The following is a 27,767-nucleotide window of genomic DNA, read 5'->3' as shown; positions in this document are numbered from 1 at the left end:
TTGGCCGTACGGCATGTGGGATTTTAGTTCCCCGACCAGGGATCGAACCCGGACACCCTGCAGTGGAAGCTCGGAGTCCTAACCACTGGACTGCCAGGGAAGTCCCAACATCAATACAATACTTTTATCCAATCTACAGTCCATATTCCAATTTTGTCAATTGTCACAATAATGTCCTTTCTAGCAATTTTTTCCCCTGGTTCAAGATCTTGTCCAGGATCACATTTCCTATTTATTTGTCATATTTCTTTTTTGTTTTGGCGGCATCAGGTCTTAGTTGTAGCACACGGGATCTTTGTTGAGGAGTGCGGGATCTTTTGTTGTGGAGTAGGCTCTTTATTGCGGCACGCAGGCTTCTCTCTAGTTGTGGCGTGTGGGTTTTCTCTCTCTAGTTGTGGCACCCGGGCTCTAGAGCGTGTAGTTGCAGCACACGGGCTGCAACTAGGGCTCTGTAGTTGCAGCACACGGGCTCTCTCATTGAGGTGTGCGAGCTCAGTAGTTGTGGCGCACGGGCTTAGTTGCCCCACGGCATGTGGGATCTTACTTCCCCAACCAGGGATCAAACCCTCGTCCCCTGCATTGGAAGGCAGATTTTTTACCATTGGACCACCAGGGAAGTGGTGACATTAAGTTTTAAACATTTGGTTGAGGTGCTTTCCAGTTTCTCCACAATATAATTACTGTTTTTCCTTTTTAAATTAATAATTTGTGGACAGGTGCTTCCAGACTAGGACAACTTGCTGTCCATCAAACTCTGCCCCCCTCCCCACCCTACCCCCACTGATTTAGCACACTGTTGAGAATTCTTGCCTGAATCATTTTTTTCTATAAAGGTTGTGTGAATAGAAAACTACTTTCCCTAGGGATTTCCCTGGTGGTCCAGTGGTTAAGACTTCGCGCTTCCACTGCACTGGGCAGGGGTTTGATCCCTGGTTGGGGAACTAAGATCCCACATGCTGCGCAATGCGGCCAAAAAAAAAAAAAAGAAAAAGAAAAAGAAAAAAAAACCCGACTTTCCCTTATTTTTGTGTCTGCTTCTTTCATACAGAATAGGTACCATACGTTAAACGCTATTCTATTTTATGCTTTTTCCACTTAATGATACATCCTAACTAGTGCATAGAGATTGTGTCATTCTTTTTATTACTGCCGAGTGCTCCACTGAGGGTTGGGGGAGTGATGTACTACAGTTTATTCAACTATCTGATAGATATTTGGGCTGTTCCAATCTTTTGCTATTACATCTAATACTGCAATGGGGAATTTTAGTGGGTTGTTGTTGTTTGCTAAGTATGGAAGTGTGTTTGCAAAGTCAACATCAGTGGGATTGATAGTTCAGAGTAAAGGTTTACATAAATTATATGGTATTTTAAGGTACCATTTTGCATTCCTACCAGCAATGTAGGAGAGTGCCTGTTCCTCCACAGTCTTGCTGGCAAAATGTGTATCATCATGCTGGAGTCTTTTGCTTCTGGCTGCATGAAAGGAGAAAAGGGAGGGGCCAAGGGTCACCTGGGAGGTTGTTAGGGACCAGCCCCAGAAGTAGTATTCATCAGTTGTTACTGTCCACATTTCATGGCTCACTTAGTCAAATGGCCCCAACCTAACTGCAAAGGAGGCTGGGAAATGTAGTCTTTGACATCTTTCTATGTGACTGTATTTAGGTATTTTTAAAAATTTATTTTATTTTATTTTATTTTATTTATTTATTTGGCTGCACCAGGTCTTAGTTTTGGCACTCGGGATCTTTAGTTGTGGCATGAGAACTCTTAGTTGCGGCATGCATATGGGATCTAGTTCCCTGACAAGGAGTCGAACCTGTGTCCCCTGCAGTGGAAGCACAGAGTCCTAACCACTGGACCGCCAGGGAGTTACCGAGAATACACGTATTTTAACCTTTGATAAATTTTGCCAAATTGTACTCCAAAACATTTGTTCCTATTTTGCTCCTACCAACACAACATGAGAGCATGAGTGTCACTATTCTCTTCCTATCACTGGACATCATCAAATTTTAAACGTTTTGCCAGTGTAATAGCTTACATTATTTTAGGTAGAATTGTATTTCTTAATTTCACATGTGGTTAAGATCTTTTCACAATGTTTATTAGCCCTTTTTATAATTTCTATTAACATCCTTTTGGCTATTTTTATAGTGGACATTTGTCTTTTTCTTAATGATTTAAGAAACTTTGTGCATGGAAGATTTTAGCCCTTTATCGTAAGTGTTGCGAATATTTTACTTTTATCATTTTATCATTTATCATTTTTACCTTTTACCTTGATCTTTGGGGCAGTGGGGCAGAAGCGGCATTAAGAAAATAATGGATTCACTGCCTGAAAATTTGTGTGTTCTTTCAGATCATTATGTGGAAGTTCTGGAATGCAAAACACAGTGTGAAGAGAACCTCACCCCAGTTATAGGAGGATATCCAGTCGAGAAATTTGTGGCTACCATGTATCATTATTTGCAGTTTGCTTATTATAAATGTAAGTAATCATTTTCTAGGAGATCTCAGCAAGGTACTAAGACTTAGCTTCCACATCTGTAGAGAGTACTAACCTCCTAAGATTGTTGTGAGGATTAAATGAGTTGGTAGACGTGGAATGCTTAGGAAATTCACACACTGGCACATGGCAAACTCTATATAACTGTTTATTTGGTTGTTGTTGTTGTTGTTTTGGCCGCTCTGCGTGGCATGCGGGATCTTAGTTCCCCGACCAGGGATCGAACCCAGGCCCCCTTACAGTGGAAGCGTGGCATCCTAACCAATGGACCGCCAGGCAAGTCCCCTTTTTCTTTTTTTTTTTTTTTAAATATCATTATTTCCCTTCTTCCACATCATTGGCTTTACTTTTCAGACTCTTAGAATGTCATTGCAGTTGGTCCTGCCTTAGCCTGAAATTGGAGTTTATCAATCAGAACCTTCCAAGTGGACAAAGGGGACACATGGGAGAAAGAAAGGAACTTGGAGTTCAGACTGCAGAGCCTGAATTTCCTGGCTTTCCCCCCTCTCCCTGTAGCCAAGATTGCTGGGTGCCCCTCGCGTGAGCAGCGTGTACCTTGGCAGTTCAGTGACAAGCACGGGAAGTTACTAGGGTCCTTTGCAGCAGCAACAACTCTACCCTCCTGAGGAAATGTCTGGGTCCACTGGCAGGTGTCTGGCTAGCTTCCCCAAGGCTGCCCTTCAAACTCAGGGGTGGCTGGTCTTGGAGGCTCAGGGATGTCCTGGAGGAGTGCCAGGTGACCTTGTCTTCCACAGCCCCCCTTCCCCGCTGTGTCCATCCTGTTCTTTGTTGGGTTCCCTCTGCCTCAGCAGCCACCTAACCTGCCTACCTTTTAATCCCGTCTCATCTCCTCTCCAGGACACACTGAAAGCCTTGCCTGCTGAAGGTTAAAAAAGGGAAAAAAAGAAAAGAAAAATATTTTCCTTCTCTCCCTCTCTCTCTCTTTTTAGTTTTTAAATTAAAAATATTTAAATTTTTGCAGTTAATCAAGATGGCTTCTTTGTTCCTGAAAAGTCTCTGATACTGACATTTATACCATGTTTTTCTGAGGAAGGTAACTGGCCTCTCTCAGCAGTGAACCTGATCTTAGAGCGGCCTGAACCTCATCTAAGGATGCAATGAAATGTCCTGAAATGTCCCTTGGTTGGGACATTTCTGAGATCAAGAGGAGGTTGAGGTGTGTTTTTTTTTTTTTTTTTTTTTTTTTTTTTTCTTTTTGCGGTATGCGGGCCTCTCACTGTTGTGGCCTCTCCCGTTGCGGAGCACAGGCTCCGGATGCGCAGGCCCAGCGGCCATGGCTCACGGGCCCAGCCGCTCCGCGGCATATGGGATCCTCCCAGACCGGGGCACGAACCCGTATGCCCTGCATCGGCAGGCGGACTCTCAACCACTGCGCCACCAGGGAGGCCCGAGGTGTGTTTTTAACAGGTGTCCTTCCCAGGAGTCCCCTTTCATGGAGGGAAGGATGAGATTTTATTTGCCACTCTCACCCCAGCGTGAGCTGTCTGGTAAAGGATTATTTAGCATAGAGGTCAAGAGTCTAGTTCTATATAATGTGTGAACATGCTTTCCTATGAGGCAGCACTGAGCTCACAGCATGGTGCCAGCAAACATTTACTGACCACATTCTAGTGTGGAGGGGACAGTTTTCCACTAGGCATTGTCTTTGCTTATGAAGAGCCCTCTTTTCTAATATAAATAGCTGATTTAATGTAAGTGCTTTTTTTCAAAAAGGCTTATAAGAGAAGCTTATTGCAGTGAACCAAACATCTCAGAGATGTACAGAGAAACATCAAAAGCAAACAACCCATCTCCATCCCCCTCCCCGCTCTCCCCCAACCCCAGTGTTAACTGTTGGCTTATATTCAGCCACACGTGGAAGGGCCCCGTTTTAATGAGAATTATAAAAAAATTATGTACGTTTTATTTAACTTCTGGAAATTTAAAAACATATATTGGGGGCTTCCCTGGTGGCGCAGTGGTTAAGAATCTGCCTGCCAATGCAGGGGACATGGGTTCAAGCCCTGGTCCAGGAAGATCCCACATGCCATGGAGCAACTAAGCCTGGGCACCACAACTACTGAGCCTGCGCTCTAGAGCCCACGAGCCACGACTACAGAACCCGTGTGCCACAACTACTGAAGCCCACGTGCCTAGAGCCCGTGCTCTGCAACAAGAGAAGCCACTGCCGTGATAAGCCTGCGCACCTCAATGAAAAGTAGCCCCCAGTTGGCCGCAAGTAGAAAAAGCGTGTGTGCAGCAGCGAAGACCCAACACAGCCAAAAATAAATAAATAAAATAAATAAAGTTTAAAAAAAAAGGTAATTAAAAAAAAGAAAAACAGGGCTTCCCTGGTGGCGCAGTGGTTGAGAATCTGCCTGCCAATGCAGGGGACATGGGTTCGAGCCCTGGTCTGGGAAGATCCCACATGCCACGGAGCAACTAGGCCCGTGAGCCACAACTACTGAGCCTGCGCATCTGGAGCCTGTGCCCTGCAACAAGAGAGGCCACGACAGTGAAAGGCCCGCGCACCGCGATGAAGAGTGGCTCCCGCTTGCCGTAACTAGAGAAAGCCCTCGCGCAGCAACGAAGACCCAACACAGCCAAAAATAAATAAATACATAAACAAATAAATAAATAAGAAAATAAAAAGCAGTTTCCTTTAAAAAAAAAGAGTAGCCCCCGCTTGCCCCAATTAGAGAAAGCCCGCGCAGCAACGAAGACCCAACACAGCCAAAATAAATAAATAAGTTAAAAAAAAACCAGCAACAACAACAACAACATATGTTGGAGAGGTTGGTATAATGAGCACTAGGGTGCCCATCACCCAGTTTCAACTTTTATCAACACATTGCTGATCTTGGATTCAGTTTATAGATGTTCTGTTGGGAGAAGCTGTAGCCCGTGTGTTTCTTTCATTTTCATGAGAAGCTGTGCTGACACTTCACTAAACTACCCTGTGAAGGGACATTGAGACATGGATCTTCCAGCCACTAAGCAGGCTTGGTTCAGTGGGAACATGCGAGAACACTGGACTTTAGAGGTGTTCCGGACACTTCCAGGCCCTGGAAGCTCACTGGTCAATCCTCTGAAATCCTGACTAACTCTAAAAACCAACCATAATATCAGAAAGTGTGGCAAAGACATAATGGATAAAACACCAAAACTTTCAGCTTTTCTTGCTGCTCCCCAATAAATCTTTGCTTTCTGGATCACAGGTAAACAGTGTGAGTAAAATTTACGTCTTGAAATTGGCCTCTTGAATCCTCTTGGCCCTGTTTTGAATTCTTTTTCAATCACCTACCCCAGGACGTTTCTTGAGGACAGGTGTCATTTCCAACCCCACAGGCCTTGTGACTAGGAAGTGCCCATCAGCAGTGGTTTTAAAGTTGTTGTTATGGGAAACGGCCACAAGGCGGCAGCATTTCTTCATGCCCAACTTGGATACTTCGGTAACCGAAAGCTTAGGAAAATCATGTTCCTGGGTTGTCTAGGAGGGCGTAATGTGCCAGAAGAAAGGCCCAAGGGCTTGTGTCTCATCCCTTCTTCCCCCTTACCCTTCACCCCACAGAGAAATCGCAGCCCCAGCAAAACCGCTGCACTGAGGGCACTGTCGTCCCTGGGTAGGGTGATTCTAAGGAAGGAGGATGGAGGTGGGAACCCCACCACCAGGAGACGTGGAGACCAGGTGACTTTTCAGAGCTTCTCCAGACCAGAGGTCCACCCTTTCTTGGGTGCACTAGGCTTGGCTTAGCTTTGGAAGGGCCCACTTGGATCTGGAGACGGCAGTCTCATCCAGAGGGGACCCGGCACTACAGGTCCAAGGAGAGCTCATTTGATGGCATATGCTCCCCAGCTCCCTCAGCCCCACGAGAGTGCAGCCTTGGGACCCAAGCCTCCTTAGGCTTCAGGGATGTGACCCCAGCCCCGGTTACCAAGCCCTGAGGGAAATATGGCAGGTACTACTTTTTTTTTTTAATTGAATTTTTCTTTTATATGGACTATAGTTGATTTACAATGTTGTGTTTGTTTTAGGTGTACAGCAACTTGATTCAGTTATACAAACAAATAGAGCTATTCTTTTTTGGATCTTTTTTCCATATAGGTTATTACAGAGTGTTGAGTAGAGTTCCCTGTGCTACACAGTAGGTCCTTATTGATTATCTATTTTATATATATGAGGGTGTATCTGTTAATCACAACTTTCTAATTCATCTCTACCCCCCTCCCCCAATTTCCCCTTTGGGAATCATAAGTTTGTTTTCTAAGTCTGAGTTTCTTTCTGTTTTATAAATTAGTTCATTTGTATCAATTTTTAGATTCCAACTGTAAGTGATATATGATATTTGTCTTTTTCAGTCTGACTTACTTCACTTAGTATGATCATCTCTAGGTCCATCCATGTTGCTGCCAACGACATCATTTCATTCTTTTTTTATGGCTGAGTAATATTCCATTGTATAAACGTACCACATCTTCCTTTTCCGTTTGTCTGTTGATGGACATTGTGGTGGCTTCCATGTCTTGGCTGTTGTAAATAGTGGTGCAGTGAACGTTGGGGTGCCTGGATCTTTTCGAATTCTGGTTTTCTCCAGATATACACCCAGGAGTGGGATGGCCGGATCATATGCTAGCTCTGTTTTTAGTTTTTTAAGAAACCTCCACAGTGTTCACTGTAGTGGCTGTTCCCAATTTATATTCCCACCAACAGCATAGGAGGGTTCCCTTTTCTCCACGCCATCTCCACATTTATTGTTTGTAGATGTTTTGATGATAGCCATTCTGAATGGTGCGAGGTGATACCTCGTTGTAGTTCTGATTTGCATTTCTCAAATAATAGTGATGTGGAGCATCTTTTTAAAAAATATTTATTTTATTTTTGGCTGTGTTGGATCTTAGTTGCAGCATGCAGGCTCTTTGTTGCGGTGTGTGGGCTTCTCCCTAGTTGTGGCAGTGTGGGCTGCAGAGTGTGTGGGCTCTGTAGTTGTGGCTCAGGGGCTTAGTTGCCCTGCGGCATGTGGGATCTTAGTTCTCCGACCGGGGGTTAACCTCCGTCCCCTTAATTGGAAGGCAGATTCTTTTTTTTTTTTTTTTAATAAATTTATTTATTTATTTTAAAATTTTGGCTGCGTTGGGTCTTCGTTGCTGCGCATGGGCTTTCTCTAGTTGCAGCGAGCAGGGGCTACTCTTCATTGCGGTGCATGGGCTTCTCATTGCGGTGGCTTCTCTTGTTGCGGAGCACGGGCTCTAGGCGCACGGGCTTCAGCAATTGTGGCTCAGGGGCTCTAGAGTGCCGGCTCAGTAGTTGTGGCACATGGGCTTAGTTGCTCTGCAGCATGTGGGATCTTCCCGGACCAGGGCTCGAACTCGTGTCCCCTGCATTGGCAGGCAGATTCTTAACCACTGCGCCACCAGGGAATTCCTGGAAGGTGGATTCTTAACCACTGGACCAACAGGGAAGTCCCAGCGATGTGGAGCATCTTTTCCAGTGCTTTTTTTTTATTTTTAAAAACAGTGTGAGTGAAACTTACCTCTTGAAATTGGTTTCTTGAAAGTTGGCCTTGTTTAGAAGTCTTTTTCAATCACCCCAGGACATTTCTTGAGGACGGGTGTCATTTCCAACCCCACAGGCCTTGTGACTCGGAAGTGCCCATAAGCAGCGGTTTTAAAGTTGTTGTTATGGGAAACGGCCACAAGGCGGCAGCATTTCTTCATGCCCAACTTGGATACTTGGGCAGCCAGAGCCTTAGGAAAGTCGTGTTCCTGGGTTGTCAAGGAGAGCAGAGTGTGCCAGAAGAAAGGCCCAAGGGCTTGTGTCTCGTTCCTTCTTCCCCCTTACCCTTCACCCCACGGAGAAATCGCAGCCCCAGCAAAACCGCTGCACTGAGGGCGCTGTCGTCCCTGGGTAGGGTGATTCTAAGGAAGGAGAATGGAGGTGGGAACCCCACCACCAAGAGACGTGGAGACCAGGTGACTTTTCAAAACTCTTCCAGTCCAGAGGGTGGACCCTTTTTTGGGTGAACTAGGCTTGGTTTAGCATTTGAAGGGCCTGCCTGGATCTGGAGACTATGGTTCCCATGCAGAGGGGACCAGGCACTGCAGGTCCAAGGAGGGCTCATTTGCTGGCATGTCCTCCCCAGCTCCCTCAGCTTCAGGGCAGTCCAGCCTTGGGACCCAAGCCTGCTTAGGTTCCAGGGATGTGACACCAGCCCAGGTCTCCAAGGCCTGAGGGGAATAGAGTAGGCATTTCTGCATAGGTCTCTGCCTAAGGGGGAACTTCTTCTGTTTTCCAAACTGGCCTCCACGTTCCCATGGATACCCTATCTGTGACCTTTTCACCCTGGGAAGATTTCTTTTGTCTTTGCAGGTATTCCGAACGAGGGTCTGTGGAGAAGGGGCTTGTTGGTGATCTTTTTCTTTTTGAAGGTGTTATTCAGTGGAGGGTGGGTCGTGAGAGGTTGGCTGATTTCCTGTTCTTGTTTCCTTTGCCTTCAGTGAATGACTTGAAGAACGCAGCCCCCTGTGCGGTCAGCTACCTGCTCTTTGACCAGGACGATAAAGTCATGCAGCAGAACCTGGCGTATTATCAGTACCACAGGGACAAGTGGGGGCTCTTGGAGGAGCATTTCCAGCCCAGACCAGTACGTGCCAGTGCACCAGGCATCACGTTTCCTGTTCTCTTCTTCATCCCACTTTCAGGAAGCAGCTTTGCATCTTAAGAGACAGGTTATTTCAGAAATGAAGGGAAACTCAGTTTTTTTGGTAGCTTTTTTATCTTTTAACATTTTACTTCTTTGTTCTCATTTCTAAATCAGTCTCTACAAATTTTAAACATTACAGAAATGATTCACTTAGGAATTGAGACTGCTTCTTAATCCCATATTTTCTCTTTCTCATCCTGCCCTATAGCTATGTATATGCAGCATGTAACTTAATTTTTACAAAAATGGGATCTTACATACTGTTTTGCAACTTGCTTTGTCTTTCTAACAATTTCATCATGAACACTTCCTATGTCCCACCCATACCACCTCCTTTTTTTTTTTTTTAACAGCTCCATGGCAGGCTTATTTATGGATGAATCATCATTTAATTCCCTTGATGGATGCACTCAGCTTTGCATGTGTTCAGGGAAACCTATGGATTATATATCACTTTCAGAAGATCTTTTCTAATTTGCCCTTAACTTGTATTTTCATTGAGATTTGTGCATGCTGTCCTGGTTTGCCATACATACATCTTCCTTCAGCTTCACTGTCCAGCCAACACACACTAACATACACACACACACACACACACACACACACATTTTCTCTTTCATTCACTCAGGATTGGCTACTCTTTTTTTCAAATTGAGATATAATTCATATACTGTCAAATTCATGCTTTCAAAGTGCACAATTCAGTGGTCTTAGTATAGTCACAGAGCTGTGCAACCGTTACCACTATTTAATTTTAAACATTTTCATCACCCCCCAAAGAAAGCTCATACCCTTCCCCCGCCTGCCACCAGCCCAGTTCTCCCCTTAAAAGGTTGGTCATATAAACTGTTCTCTGTTTGTGTCTGAACAGGAAGCAGTTCAGTTCTTTAACGTGACGACACTCCAGAAAGAGCTGCATGACTTTGCTAAGGAAAACATAATGGATGATGATGAGGTAAGTTTTCCTGTTTAGCACACGTCTGGCTAAGAGAAAATATTACTCACAGCTTTGGTAAAAATCACTGGAAGACCGAGTCGTCCCTGAAATGAGAAACAGAAGGGGCCTTGGGAAACAGAGTTTCTGTGGGCGTTTTTACGTGTCAGAGTACTGGCCTGGACAAGAAGGGTTTTCTAGGAAACCCAGGCTGAAGCACCACGTTTCCTGACAGAGTACGGAGCCATCCTCCAGGAACCCATCACAGGAGCTGTCTGAGCATCTTTTTTTTTTCTTTTCCTGCACCATGTGGCATCAAGCATCATTTTTTAACATTATAAAAACACACTGAATTTTAGCACTCTGAAGACACCGGGAAGCCCACATCCCAATTTTTCTGTCAGTTTGTTTTGTTCTGTTTTTGTAAATTAGGCATTTTATCCTTCTCTGGGATTGCTTGAAATTCCTGATTAAGTCTTACTTAGCTGACTTCTTTATTGATGGCGGAGACTCTGCTGGTTATGGAGCTGTCATTCTGTGGTGGGGCAGCCTAGTCACAGAAAAGCCATCATTAGGGGTAGCGTTTAGAGAGATGCCTTTGGAACAAACCGTCAAACTCTTTCTAGGACAGCTGGGGACTTGCCAGCCATCGGAGCTGGGAGAGAGCTGCGGGTTTGTTCTCATCTGACCCCTCACTTTACAGCTGAGGAGCCTGGGGGACAGGAAGGTTCCGGGAGCTGCTAGGCCAGACCCGGGAGCCCTGAGCCTCCATGTCTGCTCTTTCCACTGCCCCAGTTTTTGGTGAAGCACCTGTAAATAAGACATCATCATGGAATTTGTTTCCTGTGCATGAATTTGCATGAGATGGATCGACCACTAGCATGCATTTAGCTCCCCTGAGCCTCAGTACTTCGTCTGTAAAATGGGGCTAAAAACATTGACCTCACAGGGTTGGAAGAATGAAATACCACTTTGCACATCGAAGTGCTTTACAAACTAGGAAGTGACCCATGTGCCATATGTCTTGGCTTGGGTTCTCTTGAAGCAGAGCCTGTGATATGACTACAAGGATGCTGAAAAGGAAGGAATGCTGGCCAGACACAAACAAGGTTGACCGCTATGGTTTGTAAAGTGGAGAAAAATATATTTATTTACTTATTTATTTACTTATTTATTGGCTGCACAGCACGGCATGCAGGATCTTAGTTCCCTGACCAGGGATCGAACCCATGTTCCAGGCAGTGGAAGCATGGAGTCTTAATCACTGGACCGCCAGGGAATTCCTGAGAAAAAAGTATTTAGGAAAAACGGGACAGTAGAGTTCCTGATTATGTAGAGGCAAGCTACTATTGATATTTTGGTATTTATGTCTCCAGTTTTTTCTATATATTTCCAATATATATTCACTATAAACTTGACTGTAATTATATATCATGGCTTTTCCACGTAACACTGTAGTATGAGCAATTTCCCTGGTTATGTTTTTCTAGAACAGTTTGATTGGGATATTATTTACATATTGTACAGTTCTCCTTTCTAAAGTATACAATTCAGTGGGGTTTTTTTTAGTATATTCATAAAGTTGTGCATTCAAATTTGAGAACATTTTCATCACCCAATGAAAACCCAGGGACTTCCCTGGCAGTCTGGTGGTTAGAACTCCGTGCTCTCACTGCCGAGGGCCAGGGTTCTGTCCCTGGTCGGGGAACTAAGATCCCGCGAGCTGCACAGTGCAGCCAAAAAAACAAAACAAAACAAATGAAAGCCCAAGCCTGTTAGTAGTCAATTTCCATTCCTTCCCCTCTGCCCACCCTGACCCTTTCCCCCAGCCCCTGGCAACCACTGATCTACTTTCTGTCTTTGGATTTGCCTGTTCTGGATGTTTCATGTGAACGGAATCATGGTTTTTGGTCTTTGTGACTAGTTTCTTTCACTGAGTGTAATGTTTTCCAGGTTTAGCCATGTTGTAACATGCATCACGTTACACGTAAAAATTCCTTTTCATTGTTGAATAATATTCTACTGTATGGATATACCACCTATTGTTTTTCCTTGGTTGATGGACATTTGGGTTGTTTCCACTTTTTGGCTACTTTGAATAATGATACTATGGACATTTGGGTACAAATTTTTGTTTGGGCAAAAGTTTTCAATTCTCTTATACCTAGGAGTAGAATTTCTGGGTCCTATTACTCTGTGTTTAACTTGTTAAAGAACTGCCAGACTGTTTTCCAAAGTGGCTGAATCATTTTACAGTCCCACCAGCAATGTATGAGAGTTCTAATCTGTTACATCTTCCTCAACAGTTATAGTGTCTGTCTTTCTTTTTGTGCGTGTGTATGTGTGTGTGTCTGTCTTTTTTATTATAGCCATCCTAGTGGGTGTGAAGTGGTACCTAATTATGGTTTTGACTTGCATTTCCCTATTGACTAATGGTGTTGAGCATCTTTTCATATGACTATTAGCCATTTGTATATCTTCTTTGGAGAAATGTTGATTCTATTCAAGTCCTTTGCCCATTTTTAAATTGGGTTGCTTGTCTTTTCATTGTTGAGTTGTAAGAGTTCTTTATATATTATGGTTACAAGTCCCCCGTCAGATATATGAATTGTAAAATTTTTCTCCCAATCTGTGCATTATCTTTTCACTTTGTTAATGGTGTCTTGAAGCTCAAAAGTTTTAAATTTTGGTGAAATCCAACTTATGTATTTTTTCTTTTGTTGCTTGTGTTTTTGGTGTCATATCAAAGAAAATATTGTCTAATCCAAGATCACTAAAATTTACTGTTTTTTTCTAAGGTTTTTATAGTGTTATACACTTACATTTAGGTCTACAATCTTTTTTTGTTGTTGTTAATTTAACATATGATGTGAGGTAGTGGTCCAATTTCATTCTTTTGTGTGTGGAAATACTGTTGTCCAGCATCATTTGTTGAAAAGACTTTCTTTCCCTATTCAATTAGGTACCCTTGTAAGAAATCAATTGACCTTAAATGTGAAGGTTTATCTCTGGACTCTCAATTCTATTCCATTGATCTAGATTTCTATCCTTATGCCAGTACTGCATTGTCTTGAATACTGTAGCTTTGTACTACATTTTGAGATTGGGAAGTGTGAGTCTTCCAACTTCTTTTTTCTTCTTCTAGATTGTTTTGGCTATTCTGGGCCCCTTGCATTTCCATATTGAAATATGGGATCAACTTGCCAAATTCTGCAAAAGGCAGCTGGGATTTTTATAGGAATTGTGCTGAATCTGAAGATTGACAGACATCTTAACAATATTAAATATTCCGATCCATGAATATGGGATACCTTTCTACTTATTTAGGTCTTCTCTAACTTTCTTCAATAATATTTTCCCAAGTTTTGTTATTCTTGGTGCTATTGGAAATGGAATTGTTTTTCTTATTTTGATTTTCTAGTTGTGCGTTGCTGGTGTATAGAAATACAGCTGATTTTTGTATGTTGATATTGTAATCTTGCAAACTTATTGAACTTGTTTATCAGTTCTAAACTTTTTTTTGATGTGTATAGATTCCTAAGGAGTCTCTGTATACAAGATCATGTTATCTGTGAATAGACATGGTTTTACTTCTTTTCCAGTCTGGATGTCTTTTGTTTATTTTTCTGGCTAAAACCTCTAGTACAATGTTGAATAGAAATGGAGAGAGTGGAAATCCTGTCTTGTTCCTAATCTTAGAAGGAAAGCCTTCTGTTTCAGCATTAAGTACATTCTTAGCTGTGGTAGGGCCCTTTATCAGGTTGAGGAAGTTCCTCTTCTATTCCTAGTTAGTTGAATGTTTTTTATCATTTGACAAACTAGGAATTTTTTCAGATGTTTTGGTGTTGAATTTTGCCAAATGTTTTTTCTGCACCTATTGAGATGATTTTGTGGTTTTTGTTAATCTTGTTAGTTAATGTTCATTATAAAGACAATTTTTTAATGACTAATATTCCATGGTGTGGATTTTTTAAGTAAAGCTCTTTTTATAGGCATTTAGGTTGCTTCCAACTTTTTGCTTTTATCAATAACACAGCAGTTACTAAATCTTTTACCTCTTCTCTGATCATTTCCTTAGGATAAATTCCCAGAGGTGGAATTCCTGGCTATGAACCCTTTGAAGACTTTTAACATACAAGAACAATGCATTTAGAAAAAAATCATAAATATTAGAACAAGAAGAGACCCTTTATGAGATTCAGTAAAGCTGTCTCATGTCACAGATGAGGAAACAAACTCAGAAAGGTAGAGTGACTTACTCAAAGTCACACGGCTGCTTAGTAATCATCTAGTGAATAGACCAGGCTTATTCCAGGCTTTAAAATTCCTAGGATTCTGGGCTTCCCTGGTGGTGCAGTGGTTGAGAGTCCGCCTGCCGATGCAGGGGACACGGGTTCGTGCCCCGGTCCGGGAAGATCCCACATGCCGTGGAGCGGCTGGGCCCGTAAGCCATGGCCGCTGAGCCTGCGCGTCAGGAGCCTGTGCTCCACAACGGGAGAGGCCACAACAGTGAGAGGCCCACATACCGCAAAAATAAAATAAAATAAAATAAAATTCCTAGGATTCTTAGACTTGGACCTTTCAAGATAACAGGACTCCATTGAAGTTCCCAAAGTAGTTAGGTTATTAATCAAAGCTTTAGAATTATAAAAGAATTTCTAAAGAATAAGCTATTTTTAAAATTATATATCAAATTATGGCAAGTAATAATTTGAAATAAACTGTAACCAACACAATAAAATTCTTAGTTAATCCTTAAAAATTTCCAAAGGACAAAATGCTACTTCGAAACAAAGCGTCAATACAGTCTCCTGATATTTATGGTATTCTTCTTTATATCTTTCTGGGCTTGAAATATGTGTAAGAACTCCTGAAAGTTTGCACGCTGGTTAAAAATTTTGCAGAGGCCCTGTTACAGTTTCAGAACGTTTATAAAGCAAGCTGAAATAGATGCTCTTGGGTAGGAAAGGAGGTGAGGGGCAGGGGAAGGAGCTACGCACACATGTGGTCTCACCTGCAGTCAGGTTATCCTGATCCTGTGGGGAGCTCCGAAGCATGCATTGTATCACAGAGCTCCTTCCGCCTTTTGTCATCCCCTTTCTCAGTCCCTCACTAGTTGTTGGCAGCCCGGAGCGGGTGATGTATAAGCTCCCTGGCAGGGCTGCTCATTTTGGCCAAGATCAGTCATGCAGAGAAGGGATAGGTATAAGCCATTAGCAGCGACACTCCCAGCAGCTGGGGGATGGATGCCTGGAAAATATCGATAGATCTGAGCGTGACACCAGTGACCTTATAGGAGGATGTGTTTCTTTCATCTCTATTGCCGGGGACACTTGCTAAAAGCAAACAATACTATCATCCCCACCTCACAGTAGCCACACAGCAAGAAACAGTAACCCTGGGAACAGATGTCATGGCCATATATGTAATCCTCTGCCATACCCTGTTTTCCTTTTGGGGTCCAGAAAGCAACTGAAGAATGTTGTTTATTCAAGCAGTGGTCTTCCACCCCCATCACTTGAGTTCCTAATTGCAGGCATGACGTGTAGAAGCATTTGATAAAAATAATAAGACCCCTTTTGTGTCTCATGTACTTGATAGATTTTCTAACTATTCTCAAATGCTGAAAGATTTTATGACTCTCTCTGTATTAAAATATCAAAAGGAGCAAATTGGCTCTTGGCCTGGGAGGGAGGCCTCCGTGAGGGGGGCCAGGCTTTAGCAGGGGGTGGTCACCATCGGTGGGGCTGCCTGTACTGACCTTAGGGGAAGGGGGCTTGGCCTTATTGGTGATTCACTCATTCTCTGCAGTAAAGGGAATGGGTGTCATCAGCTGGTGGGTCAGATGTGTCATGGGAGTGGAATCAACACAGAGAAGGAAATCAGAAAGTATGCTGGGCTGTTTCAGGTAGAGGCTTAAGGCTCATTGCAAAAGGAGGGAGCAGGTGGGCTCCTGTACTACCCAAGCGTCTCTTGTTTGAGTGGCCTGATTGCTTCAGTTGCACCAGCAGTAACACGCCTACACGCAGTCAGCCATCCCCTAGCAGGTTTACTGAGACCTGTGTGTGCCAGTTTCTGCAGAAGAGGGTCCTGTTTCTTGAAAAGCTCATGGTCTGGGGATCAAGGCAGAAAGGGAACAGACAGAAAGTCTTCCTGTGGGGTAACTGCTAATGGGAGGGGAGTAGGGCTGGGGGAGGGATGCACAGAACAAGGGGCACTAAACAGGGTCTTTCGGAAGGGGCTGGACCGCCCAGTTCACACAGGCCATCTGGGGGTCTTGGAGCACTTGACTCCAAGTTCACATGGTGTGGAAGCCAGGTCCCTCCCAGGGAGAAGTCAGATCCTCTGGGCTCGAGGGAAGAAAGGCTGCTCCAGCCTAGGGGTGGCTGGCAATTGCCTCTTAGAAACAGTCTGTGCTCACCAGCACTTTGAAGGTCAGGTACCTGCTTAACAGAGATGTCTTATTGTCTCTTACAGGGAGAGGTTGTGGAGTATGTGGATGACCTCTTGGAGCTGGAGGAGACCAGCTAGCCCCCAGCAGCCAGAGGACTTCCTCTCGATGTTCAGGAAACACAGATTCTTTGTCTTCCTTTTCCTAATAGTATAAGTTGTTGATACCTCAGAGCCTTCTCTTTACTCTGTGAAGTGAAAGGGAAGCCCCCATCTCTCACTACAGCTAACCAGGGGTGAGCCTGCCTTCCACGTGTCCACACCTGCCCCCCCTCTTCACACCTGTCCCCGCTCTTCACACCTGACCCCCATCTTCACACCTGCCCCCCTTCACACTTGCCTCCCCATCTTCACAGCTGCCCCCCTCACACTTGCCCCCCATCTTCACACCTGCCCCCCCAGCTTCACACCTGCCCCCCACTTGCCCCCATCTTCACACCTGCCCCCTCTTCACACCTGCCCCCCATCTTCACATCTGCCCCCTTCACACCTGTCCCCTTCACACCTGTCTCCCCCTCTTCACACCTGCCCCCCATCTTCACACCTGCCTTCTCCATTTTTATACCTGCCTTCTCACCATTTTGGTTAGAAGGACAGTTTTCCATGGGTAGTATTTTTCTTTTCCCAGAAAATCAGTATTATTTTTTAAACAAGAAAAATACTCCTAAAAGGTGGTAATTATAAAAACCTACTCTAGCCTTTCTGCTTTTCCACATTTTGGTTTTGTTTCTCCCCATCCCCTGATCCAGCAAAGATGGTGAGGACAAAGGCTAAACTTCTCCTCATGATGGTCTGTACACGGTCTGACCTGCATTTTTTTCTGGCGCCCATTGAAAAAGAAGTTGGGTAGACAGGGTCGAGTACAGAAATGCGGCTTTTGCCCAACACTTTCACATGTCCAAAGTCTTACAATGGTTGGTAGATCCCATCTGAGGACACTGCTCAGCCGTTAGTCTCAGAGTTGGGAATGGAAGGAAGCAGAGGGAAGCTAGTTTCATTCACTCTTTCAACAAATATTTACTGAGCACCTACAACGTACTAGGCTTTGACCTGGGCACTGGAGATACTGCACAGAAAAACAGAAAAAAAAAGTCCCTGCCCTCATGGAGTCTACATTCTTCAGGGAAAGACAACAGATAAACAAAAATAAATATGTACAAGGTATCAGAGGGTGATCATTGCTATGGAGAAGAATTAAGCAGGGAAGGGGGTAAGGAGGCCTGGAGATGAGGCTGCAGTTTCTGTTTTGTTTTTTGAATTTTTTGGCCGCGGCGCATGTGGGATCATAGTTCCCCGACCAGGGATCAAACCCGGGCCCCCTGCAGTGGAAGCATGGAGTCTTAACCACTGGACCGCCAGGGAAGTTCCAAGGCTGCAGTTTTAAATAGAGTGGTCGGGGAAAGCCTCAGCAAGATGACAGCAGAGCAGAGGCCTAGGGAAGCGGGTCTCAGAGCAGAGCATTCCAGGCCGGGGGGGGGGCAGCGTGTGCAGTGCCTGGCAGTGGGGATGTGCTTGTGTGGTCCAGGGACAGTAAGGAGGCCCAGGAGAGGCGTGGGCCAGGGGCAGAATGGAAGGAGGTGAGGATAAGTGTGTGGGTGGGAGGGTGGGTGGCTCAGCCTTGCCGGCCAGTGTAAGGCCACTGGCTTCTGCCCTGAGCGGGGTGGGAGCTGTGGAGCAGAGTGGAGCCTGGGCTGACTTGCGTTTTACGGGGAGCACGCCAGCTGCCATCCCGTGAGAAACGTGGAAGCGAGCAAGGGTAGAAGCAGGAATACCAGTTAGGGGATGGCTGCAAAAATCCAGGCAAGGGCGATGCGGGCTCGGCCCCGGGTGGTAGCAGGAGAGACATGGGGAGGAGTGGTCAGATGGCGGATTTTTTTTGAAAGCAGGGCCAATAGGATTTGCTAATAGATTGGCCATAGAGTATAAGAGGAAAAAAGAGAGAGGCTCGAGGTGACCTCGAGGTTTGGGGCCGGAAGCACGGAAAGGATGGAGTTGCCATTTCCTGAGATGGGGAAGATGGCTGGGTGGGTAAGTAAGGCATTCGGTGCCAAGCAGCTGTCTGAGGCTGGGATGCCAGGTTCAGGCTGCAAATAAAATTGGAGGGGCTTCCCTGGTGGCGCAGTGGTTGAGAGTCCGCCTGCCGATGCAGGGGACACGGGTTCGTGCCCCGGTCTGGGAGGATCCCATATGCCGCGGAGCGGCTGGGCCCGTGAGCCATGGCCGCTGAGCCTGCGCGTCTGGAGCCTGTGCTCCACAGCGGGAGAGGTCACAACAGTGAGAGGCCCACGTACTGCAAAAAAAAAAAAAAAAATTGGAGCATTTTCTCAGGTGAGGTCATTAGCAGAGCCTAAGTCAGGGATCCAGTGGGGAGTGGGTCCCAGGGTGGGACTGCAAGGCAGGCAGGGCCCGTGCTTGGGTGCCCTGCCCCAGGACCCCATCAGTGGAGGCTCTGGACCCGCACACACTTGAGCCTCCTTGAAGCTCCAGGCTGCGGCTCTTCCCGGCTGTACGAGGACATGCAAGGAGGCCCGACTGTCCACCTCTCTGTGCCCACAGAGCTCCCCTCTGGTCCTCCTCCTCGGAGCCCGGGTGAGCTTTCTGTGGGTGAGGATGTTCCCCACAGCGTTGCCTGGTGGTGGGCAGAGGTTCTCCTCCACTGTCTGAGGTTGGCCTCTTTTCACTGGGGACTGAAAGCGCCTCCACCCCCATCCTAGCGGTGTCCCCTGGGAAAGAAACCCTGGGGACAGTAGGATCAACACTGTCAGCACTTTGCTTTGCTTGAAGGCTGTGGAACCAAATTACTAAGTTTTTACTTCGAAAGAAGCCAAACCAATTAAATGAAAAAAAACAAAAAGTGGGACGATTCTTCCAAACCCACCATGAATAAACCCCAGCTCGTAGGCTGCATTCAGCGACCTCAGCCCAGTACCTCCCTGAGCGGGTTTTCTTGGAAGAACCTAGAAGAATCCTGGATTGAGACCTCGTGGGCTCAGCATTAGTCTGGTCTGTCTTTTGAAAAAAAACAAAACAAAACACATTTGTAAGCTTTGTGGGAGTTTCCAGACCGAGACTAGGATGCCTTGCTTGTCCTCTGACCCACCTGCACGCAGCCCCACGGGTACTGTTAGGTTTCCACCCAGGGAAGCTGCCCACCACGGGGCAGGGGGTTCTCTCCAGCCCCAATGCCTCTCAGGCAGCCCAGGCAGGGGCCTACACTGGGGAGGGTCTAAAGGCACCCCCTGCACCTCTGTTAATGTTCACACTTTACCTTAGCAGGAAAGGGTTGGGGGCAGGTTTGTGTGTACATAAAGATTTAAAAGCAACTAATGGACTGAAATGTTGCACATACCATGCTATTCAATGTACTAATATCTTTCTGAGTTTGAGGCTTTCTAATTACTGCCACTAACCTGTTGTGCTCACCTCTGGGATCCAGAACCACTGGGTCCGTTGCCCACAAATGCCGCCTTCGGAAATGTTGCTTTTAGGAGTTCTTACTAAGGGAATTTTAAGAGCACAAAAATTTTATTGAACCAAACTCAGTGGCAAACAGAAAATGATTTGTTAGATTGTCAGTGGGCAAGAGTTTATTATGACTGCTGGTGGAATCAACAGTGGCCCGTTTCTGTCAACATTGATGGGAATAACGTTTTAAAGTTTTAAATGTGAGATGTAAACCTAAACTACTTAAGTTTTTTTAAAAAAATTCAATACTTAAACTGTGGGGAGAAGGTGGATTGGAGCCAGAGAAAACATTCTCATTTAATAGTGTTTGCACATGGAACGGCAGCTCAGTTTGTAGCGAGGCTCTGAGAAAAACCCACAACTAATCCTTCATCGCAGCTGTCCGAACTCTTGACCATCTGCCATCTCCCAAACAGCGACTTCTTTTTTCTGGTGACTCCAGGCTTGAATGACCTAGTGTGGAGAGTTTAAACTATATACAAGGAGGGGGTTGGGAAGGGAAGGGACCTTAAGTCAGCCTCAGCCAAAGGTTTTGTGCATAGGACTTCCTGTGCCTGCAGCCCGTCCCCGGGGCATCTCCCTGAGAGGGAATTCACCAGGACGGCCCAGCTTCGCCTTCACTCACCCACTCCTACCCCAGAAACAAGTCAGGAGCAGCCGTGGAATGTGCCATAGCAGAATGTTCTCTCTTGGAGGTGGGCACCGTGAGCACCATACCCTAGGCCTAAACTGCGCCCCACCTCAAATCTGGCTTTGGTGGCCTGTTGAATGAGTGAGTTGACTGGCTATCTTCTTGGAGCTGATAGCGTAAGATTAATGGTGCCTCCTTTTACAAGAAAAAGTGGGAAGAAATGAAGCAATTTCTTAACTGTACCAACAGAAACAAGATGGGCCCACTTTAGGGTCGTGGTCAGCAGGCCACACTACAAAGGTTGTTGCCAATATCTTTTCCACCTCCTCTCCTTGGGTCAGGGCAGTGGGTACAATTTCATTCTGTGGGAAATTCGAGTCACATTAAATGTTTTACTTTGCTGCTGCTTTTTTTTTTTTTTTGACCGCACAGCATGCGGGATCTTAGTTCCCTGACCAGGGATCCAACCCGTGCCCCCTGCAGTGGAAGCGTGGGGTCTTAACCACTGGACCAGCAGGGAAGTCCCTTACTTTGCTTGTTCTTTACTGCTTTCTTTCTCAGTCTGGTGGTGGGGCTGTCCTAACCAGACCCAGTCATTCTAGGACGCGTGTTGTAATGAGCTGTTTTCTCAGGTCTGTGAGGTTTCTGATGTGCATCTAGTGAAGCAGAGCCCTCACCCCAAGGACTGTTGGCTGTCACGTAGAGGGGGAGTCCTTGCCAGCTGTGGACGGGCCCAGAGCCTTCAGGAGATGCAGGCTCATTGCTCTCCCCAGGAAGACTCTCTTTCAGAGAACTGGGATCTCACTAGGAAAACACTGGGAATCCAGGGCTTGCTTTGGATCTAATGAGCTGGTCCCTTGCTGCCAAGGTCTGAGAAGTGATGAAGTATTTACTGTTTAATGAGGACCAAAAGCCTCCAGGCATGACAGCCAATAGCTACTGTGCTCCAGGCCTATCACCCAAGGACCAGCAAGGAGAAAGAAAAGTGTAGAAGGAGGCAGGTGGAAAGAGTGAGGAACCAGCCAGGGCAAAACTAGACCCATGGGCCAGAGAGTTCACACGCATCGGCTATTGGAAGAGGAGGTGGAGGACACAGGGATTCTGTTGATGTCAGCCCAAGAATTCCAGAGGATACAGTGGAAAAGTTTGGACTGAGCAGGAGTGGCGGTGTAGGCAGTAAGAGTTTACCCATCAATGGACGTCTTAAGTCCTGATCTCTTGAAGCAAAGCCTTGTGCGAGTGATGGGGTGCTCTCAGGAGAAGGGAAGCAGGAAGGAGCTGGAAAGGGTGTGGTCTCGTTAGAGACCAGCCTCAGCATGATCCCATGGGAGCTCTCCCACCTTGAGGCAAGGAGGCCGGCCTTCTGTGTGCTTGTGTCCATAACTCACTGGCTGTATGCAGGCTGCCGCATGGGTGGAGGGGTGTGAGGGGCTAATTCCTGGGTGAGGGAACTCCCATTAGGCTGAGGACAATTCTCTGGGTGAGAAGGGTACGCGTATGCATTTATGAGCATTTTAGCAGCCAACAGGGCAGCAGGAGGAGGGTTCACCTGCCCAGTGAAGGGGATCTGGGTGGGCACCAACAGTATCCACAACATTGGGTGGCTTGGGAGGGGTCATACCCGGTCTTCGCAGAGGTAAAGAGGGACATAAGGCAGATGGGACTGGTGCTGATGGTCTCTGAGCTGAGTTACTCCATTCACACCTCCAGATCTGTTGTCCACCTTGCCCTATGCCCCTGGGTAGACATTGCCTGGGCTCCCTCACCCTCGACTGCCGCTGCCCACAGCTGGGACTTGCTGGCAAGGGACTGCAGGCTGAGAGAAGAGGTCCAGGTCTTTAAAAACCCTGCCTCTCTAGGCCACCGCTGGACAGGGGCTGTATTCTTCTTGAGGCCAGAGCCCTTGTCCCTTGGGGGCTTTCCTGTTGCTGAAGCTCTCGTCTGGGCCCCTAACAGCCCTCCACCACACCTTGATGGTTCTCTTAACCCTCCCCAGGCTTTCCTGACCACCTACCCCTAACTCTGTCTATTGATTCCTTTTGACTGTCCCATCAGTTAGGAGAAGGGAGGCAGTTGGTTCTGGTCTCTTAGGCCAGTGCTTCTCAAACTTGACCGCACGCACCCATCACCTGAGCATCTTGTTAAACACAGAGTCTGAGTCAGCAGGTCTGGGGAGGGGCCTGAGATTCTGCATTTCTAACAAGCTCCTAAGTGGTGTCTGTGCTGCTGGCCTGGGCACCACACTTTGAGTAGCAAGGCCCTGGGCTTTTTGTTGTAGTGAGAGGCATAGTCTCTGGTTGGGGTGAGGAAGATGGAAGGAGGGAGGAGGGGGCAGGAGCTCTGCAGACTCTCCAAAATCCTGCTGTGGGAGGTCACATGGCTGAGAGTTAGGCTTAGAAAAGGTGGTCTTAGATCCAACAAGTATTAAGACATTACTTTCAAGACTACTAGAGAATCCTTTTTAAAAAAACCACTGTGATGTAATGCAGATATAAAATACACTAAGTAACTGTTTGGGGAAATAATTATTTATTTAAAAAATGTCAGAAGCTTTGTGTTAATGGATCCCCACCCCCAAATTTTTGTGAGCAGTAAACATTTACCAGTCTCAAAACACACATGATGACATACAATTTAGGTTTACAGTGTTTTTAAGCATTCCCTTTCTACATGCATTTTTAGATCCTATAACATTAATTTAGATGACACCAAATCAATAAAAACTTAAAAATTGATGTGTTGGGTTTATTTTGCAGTTCTATCAAATAATACATTTGTGTGTCTTATTTATTTGTAATAAATTTATTAATACATTTGTATTAATATTACCTATTTTTGAGTTGGAAGTGAGGTTTCGGCAGCCTCAAATGCTATCCAGGGGCACAGCGATGCCTGACCTCCGTGCAAGACAGACCTCAGGTGTTCCTCATCGGTGCCTCCAGAGCCTCAGCTGGCCTCAAAGCTCAAAATTTATGTGCTTGTAAGCCTGTGGTTCAGTCCTGAGCGTGCATCAGAATCACCTGGAGGGCTAGTTAAAGCACAGATAGCTGGGCCCCACCCCCAGGGTCTCCACTTCATCTGGGGTGGAACCAGAGAATTTGCACCTCTAGCAAGTTCCCAGGTGATGTTGATGCCACTGGTCTGAGGACCATGCTCTGTCATCATAAGCAAGATGTGCTGAGTCACCATAAGACGATGGAGACACCGTGAACTGGGTGCTCAACAGCCATGGGGAGTCCATCCTGCACTCAGGCTGCTTCTAGAGGGCTCACAATCGCCACAACAGGGTAAAGAACAGATCGTCACAGACCATTTCATATTCCTTTTCAATTCCTCTGCTTCTCTATCAGGTAGGTACCCATGCTTGACATCCTAGCCCTTGGCCCTCTTGAAACATTTTTTCCCTCCTAGCTCATTCTCTCTTCCTGGAGTTCAGAGAAATGGTTAATCCTGAGAAAGGAAACCGAGGACTGAGTTTTGTTAGTCCTGGAAAAAACTCTAAGACATTCCTAGGCACAGACTGGTCAAGGACAACCAGGCCACTGCTTCTGAGAGGAAACGGTGCTTACCGGTACAAAACAAACCTTGTTTTTTAAAAAAACGATGGGCTGTCCCACAGGATAGAGGGAACAGGGTGGATGTGTGTCCCACCACTCCTCCCCTCCCCCCCCAACCAAACATCTGTTGTAAATTCTTTCCAATTTCAACAAACAATTTTTTAAAAATCTCAAAGCTTCTAGACTATGTCCTGGTTCTTGGCTCATACGCCCTCAGCAACAACGTCACAGCATTAAAAGGAAATAACCCATTATTCTTCCATATCCCACTCCCAGCAATTAAATATCTATATCCGAAATAACACTGCTCTCAAATGCTCTGTACATCACATCTATTTTGAAAATTTCATGTTGCAGGCTCAGTCATTTTCTTTCCTAAAAAAAAGAAAAACTGTATGATGAAGAGGTGATTTTTTTTTAAAATTATTTATTTATTTATTTATGGCTGTGTTGGGTCTTCGTTTCTGTGCGAGGACTTTCTCTAGTTGTGGCAGGTGGGGGCCACTCCTCATTGTGGTGCGCGGGCCTCTCACTATCGCGGCCTCTCTTGTTGCGGAGTACAGGCTCCAGACGCGCAGGCTCAGTAATTGTGGCTCACGGGGCCAGCTGCTCCGTGGCATGCGGGATCCTCCCAGACCAGGGCTCGAACCCGTGTGTCCTGCATTGGCAGGCGGACTCTCAACCACTGCGCCACCAGGGAAGCCCCGAAGAGGTGAATTTTGACCTCTCACTGGAATTAGGAAGCACAGGTCTGGGATTAGTGCAACAGGTTGCAGGGCAGTTGGTCAAGGGGATGCTGAGGTGTGTGAAGATGCCACCAAAGCCTCCCTGCCCTGCCAGGTGCCTCCAGAGATGCTTCTCAGCCTAGAAAACAAAGACCTGAGAAAAAGAAGACGAGCCCTACTCCACTTTTTTCGTGCGCTAGTGAATTGTCAGTGTTTCTCAATGTGATATGTCACAGTTTATCTTCCTCCCAAGGGGCTTTGGGCAAGCCCCCCCAAGGTGGCTAGACCTTCTCCATCTCAATCTGCTGGTGGTAGTGACCAACCTGCCGCTGGCCAACATTCAGCTTGTACACGGAGCTCTTGTGCTGGCACCTGCGGTAACCCCACACGGCCCCCATGCCTGCCAGGAACAGCAGCAGGCACAGGACCGTGACAATGGTGGCAATGATGGGGCCTCTGCTGAGGCTGGGACACTTATCCCCTACGCAGGACTCCAAGGTTGGAAGAAGCTCCTCGCTTGCACCTGGGCCGGGGACTTCCTGTCCCAGGAAGTCCTCAGACAGCAGGTGTGGAAAGGTATCCTGGACCTCAGGGGCAGTGATTTCCATTGGAGTCTGGGTGGCCGCCATGACAGTTGAGGGAATGAGGTTCGACGTCTTTTGGATGGTGGTTGTCACCATCTCCAGGATAGAGCTGGTGAGCTCATAGGGTAGGATGGACATGGGAGGCTTCTCTGTGGCATATCTCCAAGGAACAGTTGACTGGTCCCTGGTCAGGTCACCATCCCCCTTGCTGGGACTCTCAGTTTCAGACACACTCATGGGTCTGAGAGCCAAAGCTTCTACATCTAGAGTTTGAGTTGGAAGAACTGAACGGTGGGTTGTGTCCTCACTGAGTGTGAGGGTGGTACTCCTGGGCTTCTTAACTTCCACAAGAGCAGGCTGACTGGGTGTAACTAGGATGGTTTCTTCCAGTCCTACTGATCGATTGCCCTTGTCCTCCTCTTCCTCCTCTTCTGCCTCTGTCTTCCTCCAAGCCCCATCGGTCACAGGGTAGCCATCTAACCAGGACTCATCGCTGCTGCTCACCATTGGGTCACCTGCCTTGCTGTCATTCCTGCCCACAAATGGCCCCAAGGGACCATCAGTGCTGCTGTAGATGACCCTAGTTTCTGGCTCACCTGGGGCCAATGTGGTGCCACTGTGGTTTTCTCCAGCAGGAAACTGCTTTTTGGTGTCCTCATCCATCTCCTTTTCCAACTCAGGCTTGTGGAAGGTCTCATCAGGAAACCAGAACATGTACTTCTGGTTTTGTTGGGATCCTGGCAGGTCTGTGGGGACACTTCTCCCAGTGCTGGGCAAACCTGTGGTTGGCACAACAGCTGTATCCTGGGCTGTGTCCTCTCTCCCCACAGAAACAGAGACCAGATGGTCCTGCTTTGGAGCCTCCTCAGAGGCTTCTCCCTGACCCCTGTCCTCCTCTGCCTCTGTCCGGGAATCCTCCATGAGCTCTCTGAATGACACAGATCTGTCATCAGGAAAATTATCTTCATAGTCAATATGTACCTCACCCTCATCTGGAAGGAAAGAGGGAAAAGCCTCATTAAGTCCGAGGTCACAGAGCCAGTGTAGAACACAGAAAGGGAAACCAAAAGCATAAGGACTGGAACAAATGAAATAAAACTGTTATTCTCAGATGCTATGACTGTATCACAGATAAACCCAAAGAACCTATATACAAAGTGTTAAACAAATTAACAGACAAGTTTATCAAGGAAACTGGGTCTACAGTCAACATAAAACATCAACTGTATCTCTATGTACCAGCAATAAACAGAAAACAAAAAATTTAAAAGATACCATTTGCCATAGCATAAAAAATCCCCAAACTCCTAGGAATAAATCTAACAAAAGATGTGTAAGATTTCTACATAGAATGGTACAAAGTATTTCTGAGCAAAATTAAAGAAGACTTAAGTAGTGAAGGGCTATCCTACGTTAGTACAATGGAAGTGTAATGGTTAAGCTGTCAATTCTGCCCAAATTGATCTATGTAGATTTAATACAATCCTAATAAGTATCTCAGACATTGACACGCTGATGCTAAAATTTATGGAAATGCAGAGGGCCAAGAATAGACAAGGAAAAAGGAAAGCTGGAGCATGCAAACTACAAGATTTCAAGATTTACTATAAAACGGAGTACTTTTTAAGACTGTGTGTGGTATTGGCACAAAGACAGACAATCGAATTACATTAACTTTAAGAACTTCTGTTCATCAAAAGCCACCATGAAGAGAGTTAAAATGCAAGCCACAGAGTTGAAGATAATTGCAACACATATAGCCTCCAAAGGGTTCCAGAATTTATAAAGAACTCCAACAAATCAATAATAAATAGGCAGAGACTTCCCTGGTGGAGTAGTGGTTAAGAATCTACCTGCCAATTCAGGGGATGTGAGTTCAATCCCTGGTCTGGAAAGATCCCACATGCTGTGGAGCAACTAAGCTCGTGTGCCACAACTACTGAAGTCTGTGTACCTAGAGACCGTGCTCTACAACAAGAGAAGCCACCTCAATGAGAAGCCACCTCAATGAGAAGCCCGTGCACTGCAACGAAGAGTAGCCCCTGCTCTCCACAACTAGAGAAAGCCCGCGCACAGCAACGAAGACCCAACGCAGCCAAAAATAAATAAATAAATAAGTTTAAAATAAATAAATAAATAAATAAATAGGCAGACAAACCATAGAAAAGTTGGCAAGATACTTGAATCAGAACATCACAAAAAGGATATCTAA

General features: G+C 46.0%; 2 protein-coding genes and 1 long non-coding RNA gene across 3 annotated transcripts in view; 1 reads left to right on the top strand and 2 right to left on the bottom strand.

Annotated features, from left to right (window-relative positions):
* CRTAP (cartilage associated protein) overlaps positions 1–16,765 on the top strand; it is a 35,097-nt gene extending 18,332 nt beyond the window's left edge. Inside the window, exons 4-7 of the mRNA XM_081245808.1 lie at positions 2,362–2,490; positions 9,004–9,149; positions 10,081–10,164; positions 16,621–16,765. Coding sequence (XP_081101934.1) covers positions 2,362–2,490; positions 9,004–9,149; positions 10,081–10,164; positions 16,621–16,674 — 413 coding nt within the window. The 3' untranslated portion in view covers positions 16,675–16,765. The remainder of the gene's footprint in view (positions 1–2,361; positions 2,491–9,003; positions 9,150–10,080; positions 10,165–16,620) is intronic.
* Position 16,766: 1 nt separating this feature from the next.
* LOC308623437 lies at positions 16,767–23,440 on the bottom strand. Its single transcript, XR_014016821.1, has 3 exons — positions 17,138–23,440; positions 16,895–16,949; positions 16,767–16,856 (listed from the first exon to the last, which is right to left on the bottom strand). It is a non-coding gene; the product is annotated as an uncharacterized lncRNA (long non-coding RNA).
* Positions 23,441–25,252: 1,812 nt separating this feature from the next.
* The window catches only part of SUSD5 (sushi domain containing 5), a gene marked incomplete at both ends in the record, with an annotated part of 40,350 nt that continues 37,835 nt past the window's right edge, over positions 25,253–27,767 (bottom strand). Inside the window, one exon of the mRNA XM_081247303.1 lies at positions 25,253–26,547. Coding sequence (XP_081103429.1) covers positions 25,253–26,547 — 1,295 coding nt within the window. The remainder of the gene's footprint in view (positions 26,548–27,767) is intronic.

This window comes from Mesoplodon bidens (genome assembly GCF_964165515.1).
Source record: "Mesoplodon bidens genome assembly, chromosome: 10".
Classification (NCBI taxonomy): domain Eukaryota; kingdom Metazoa; phylum Chordata; class Mammalia; order Artiodactyla; family Ziphiidae; genus Mesoplodon; species Mesoplodon bidens.
Note: the sequence above shows the minus strand (reverse complement) of the source record. Positions and strands in the feature narration are given on the sequence as shown.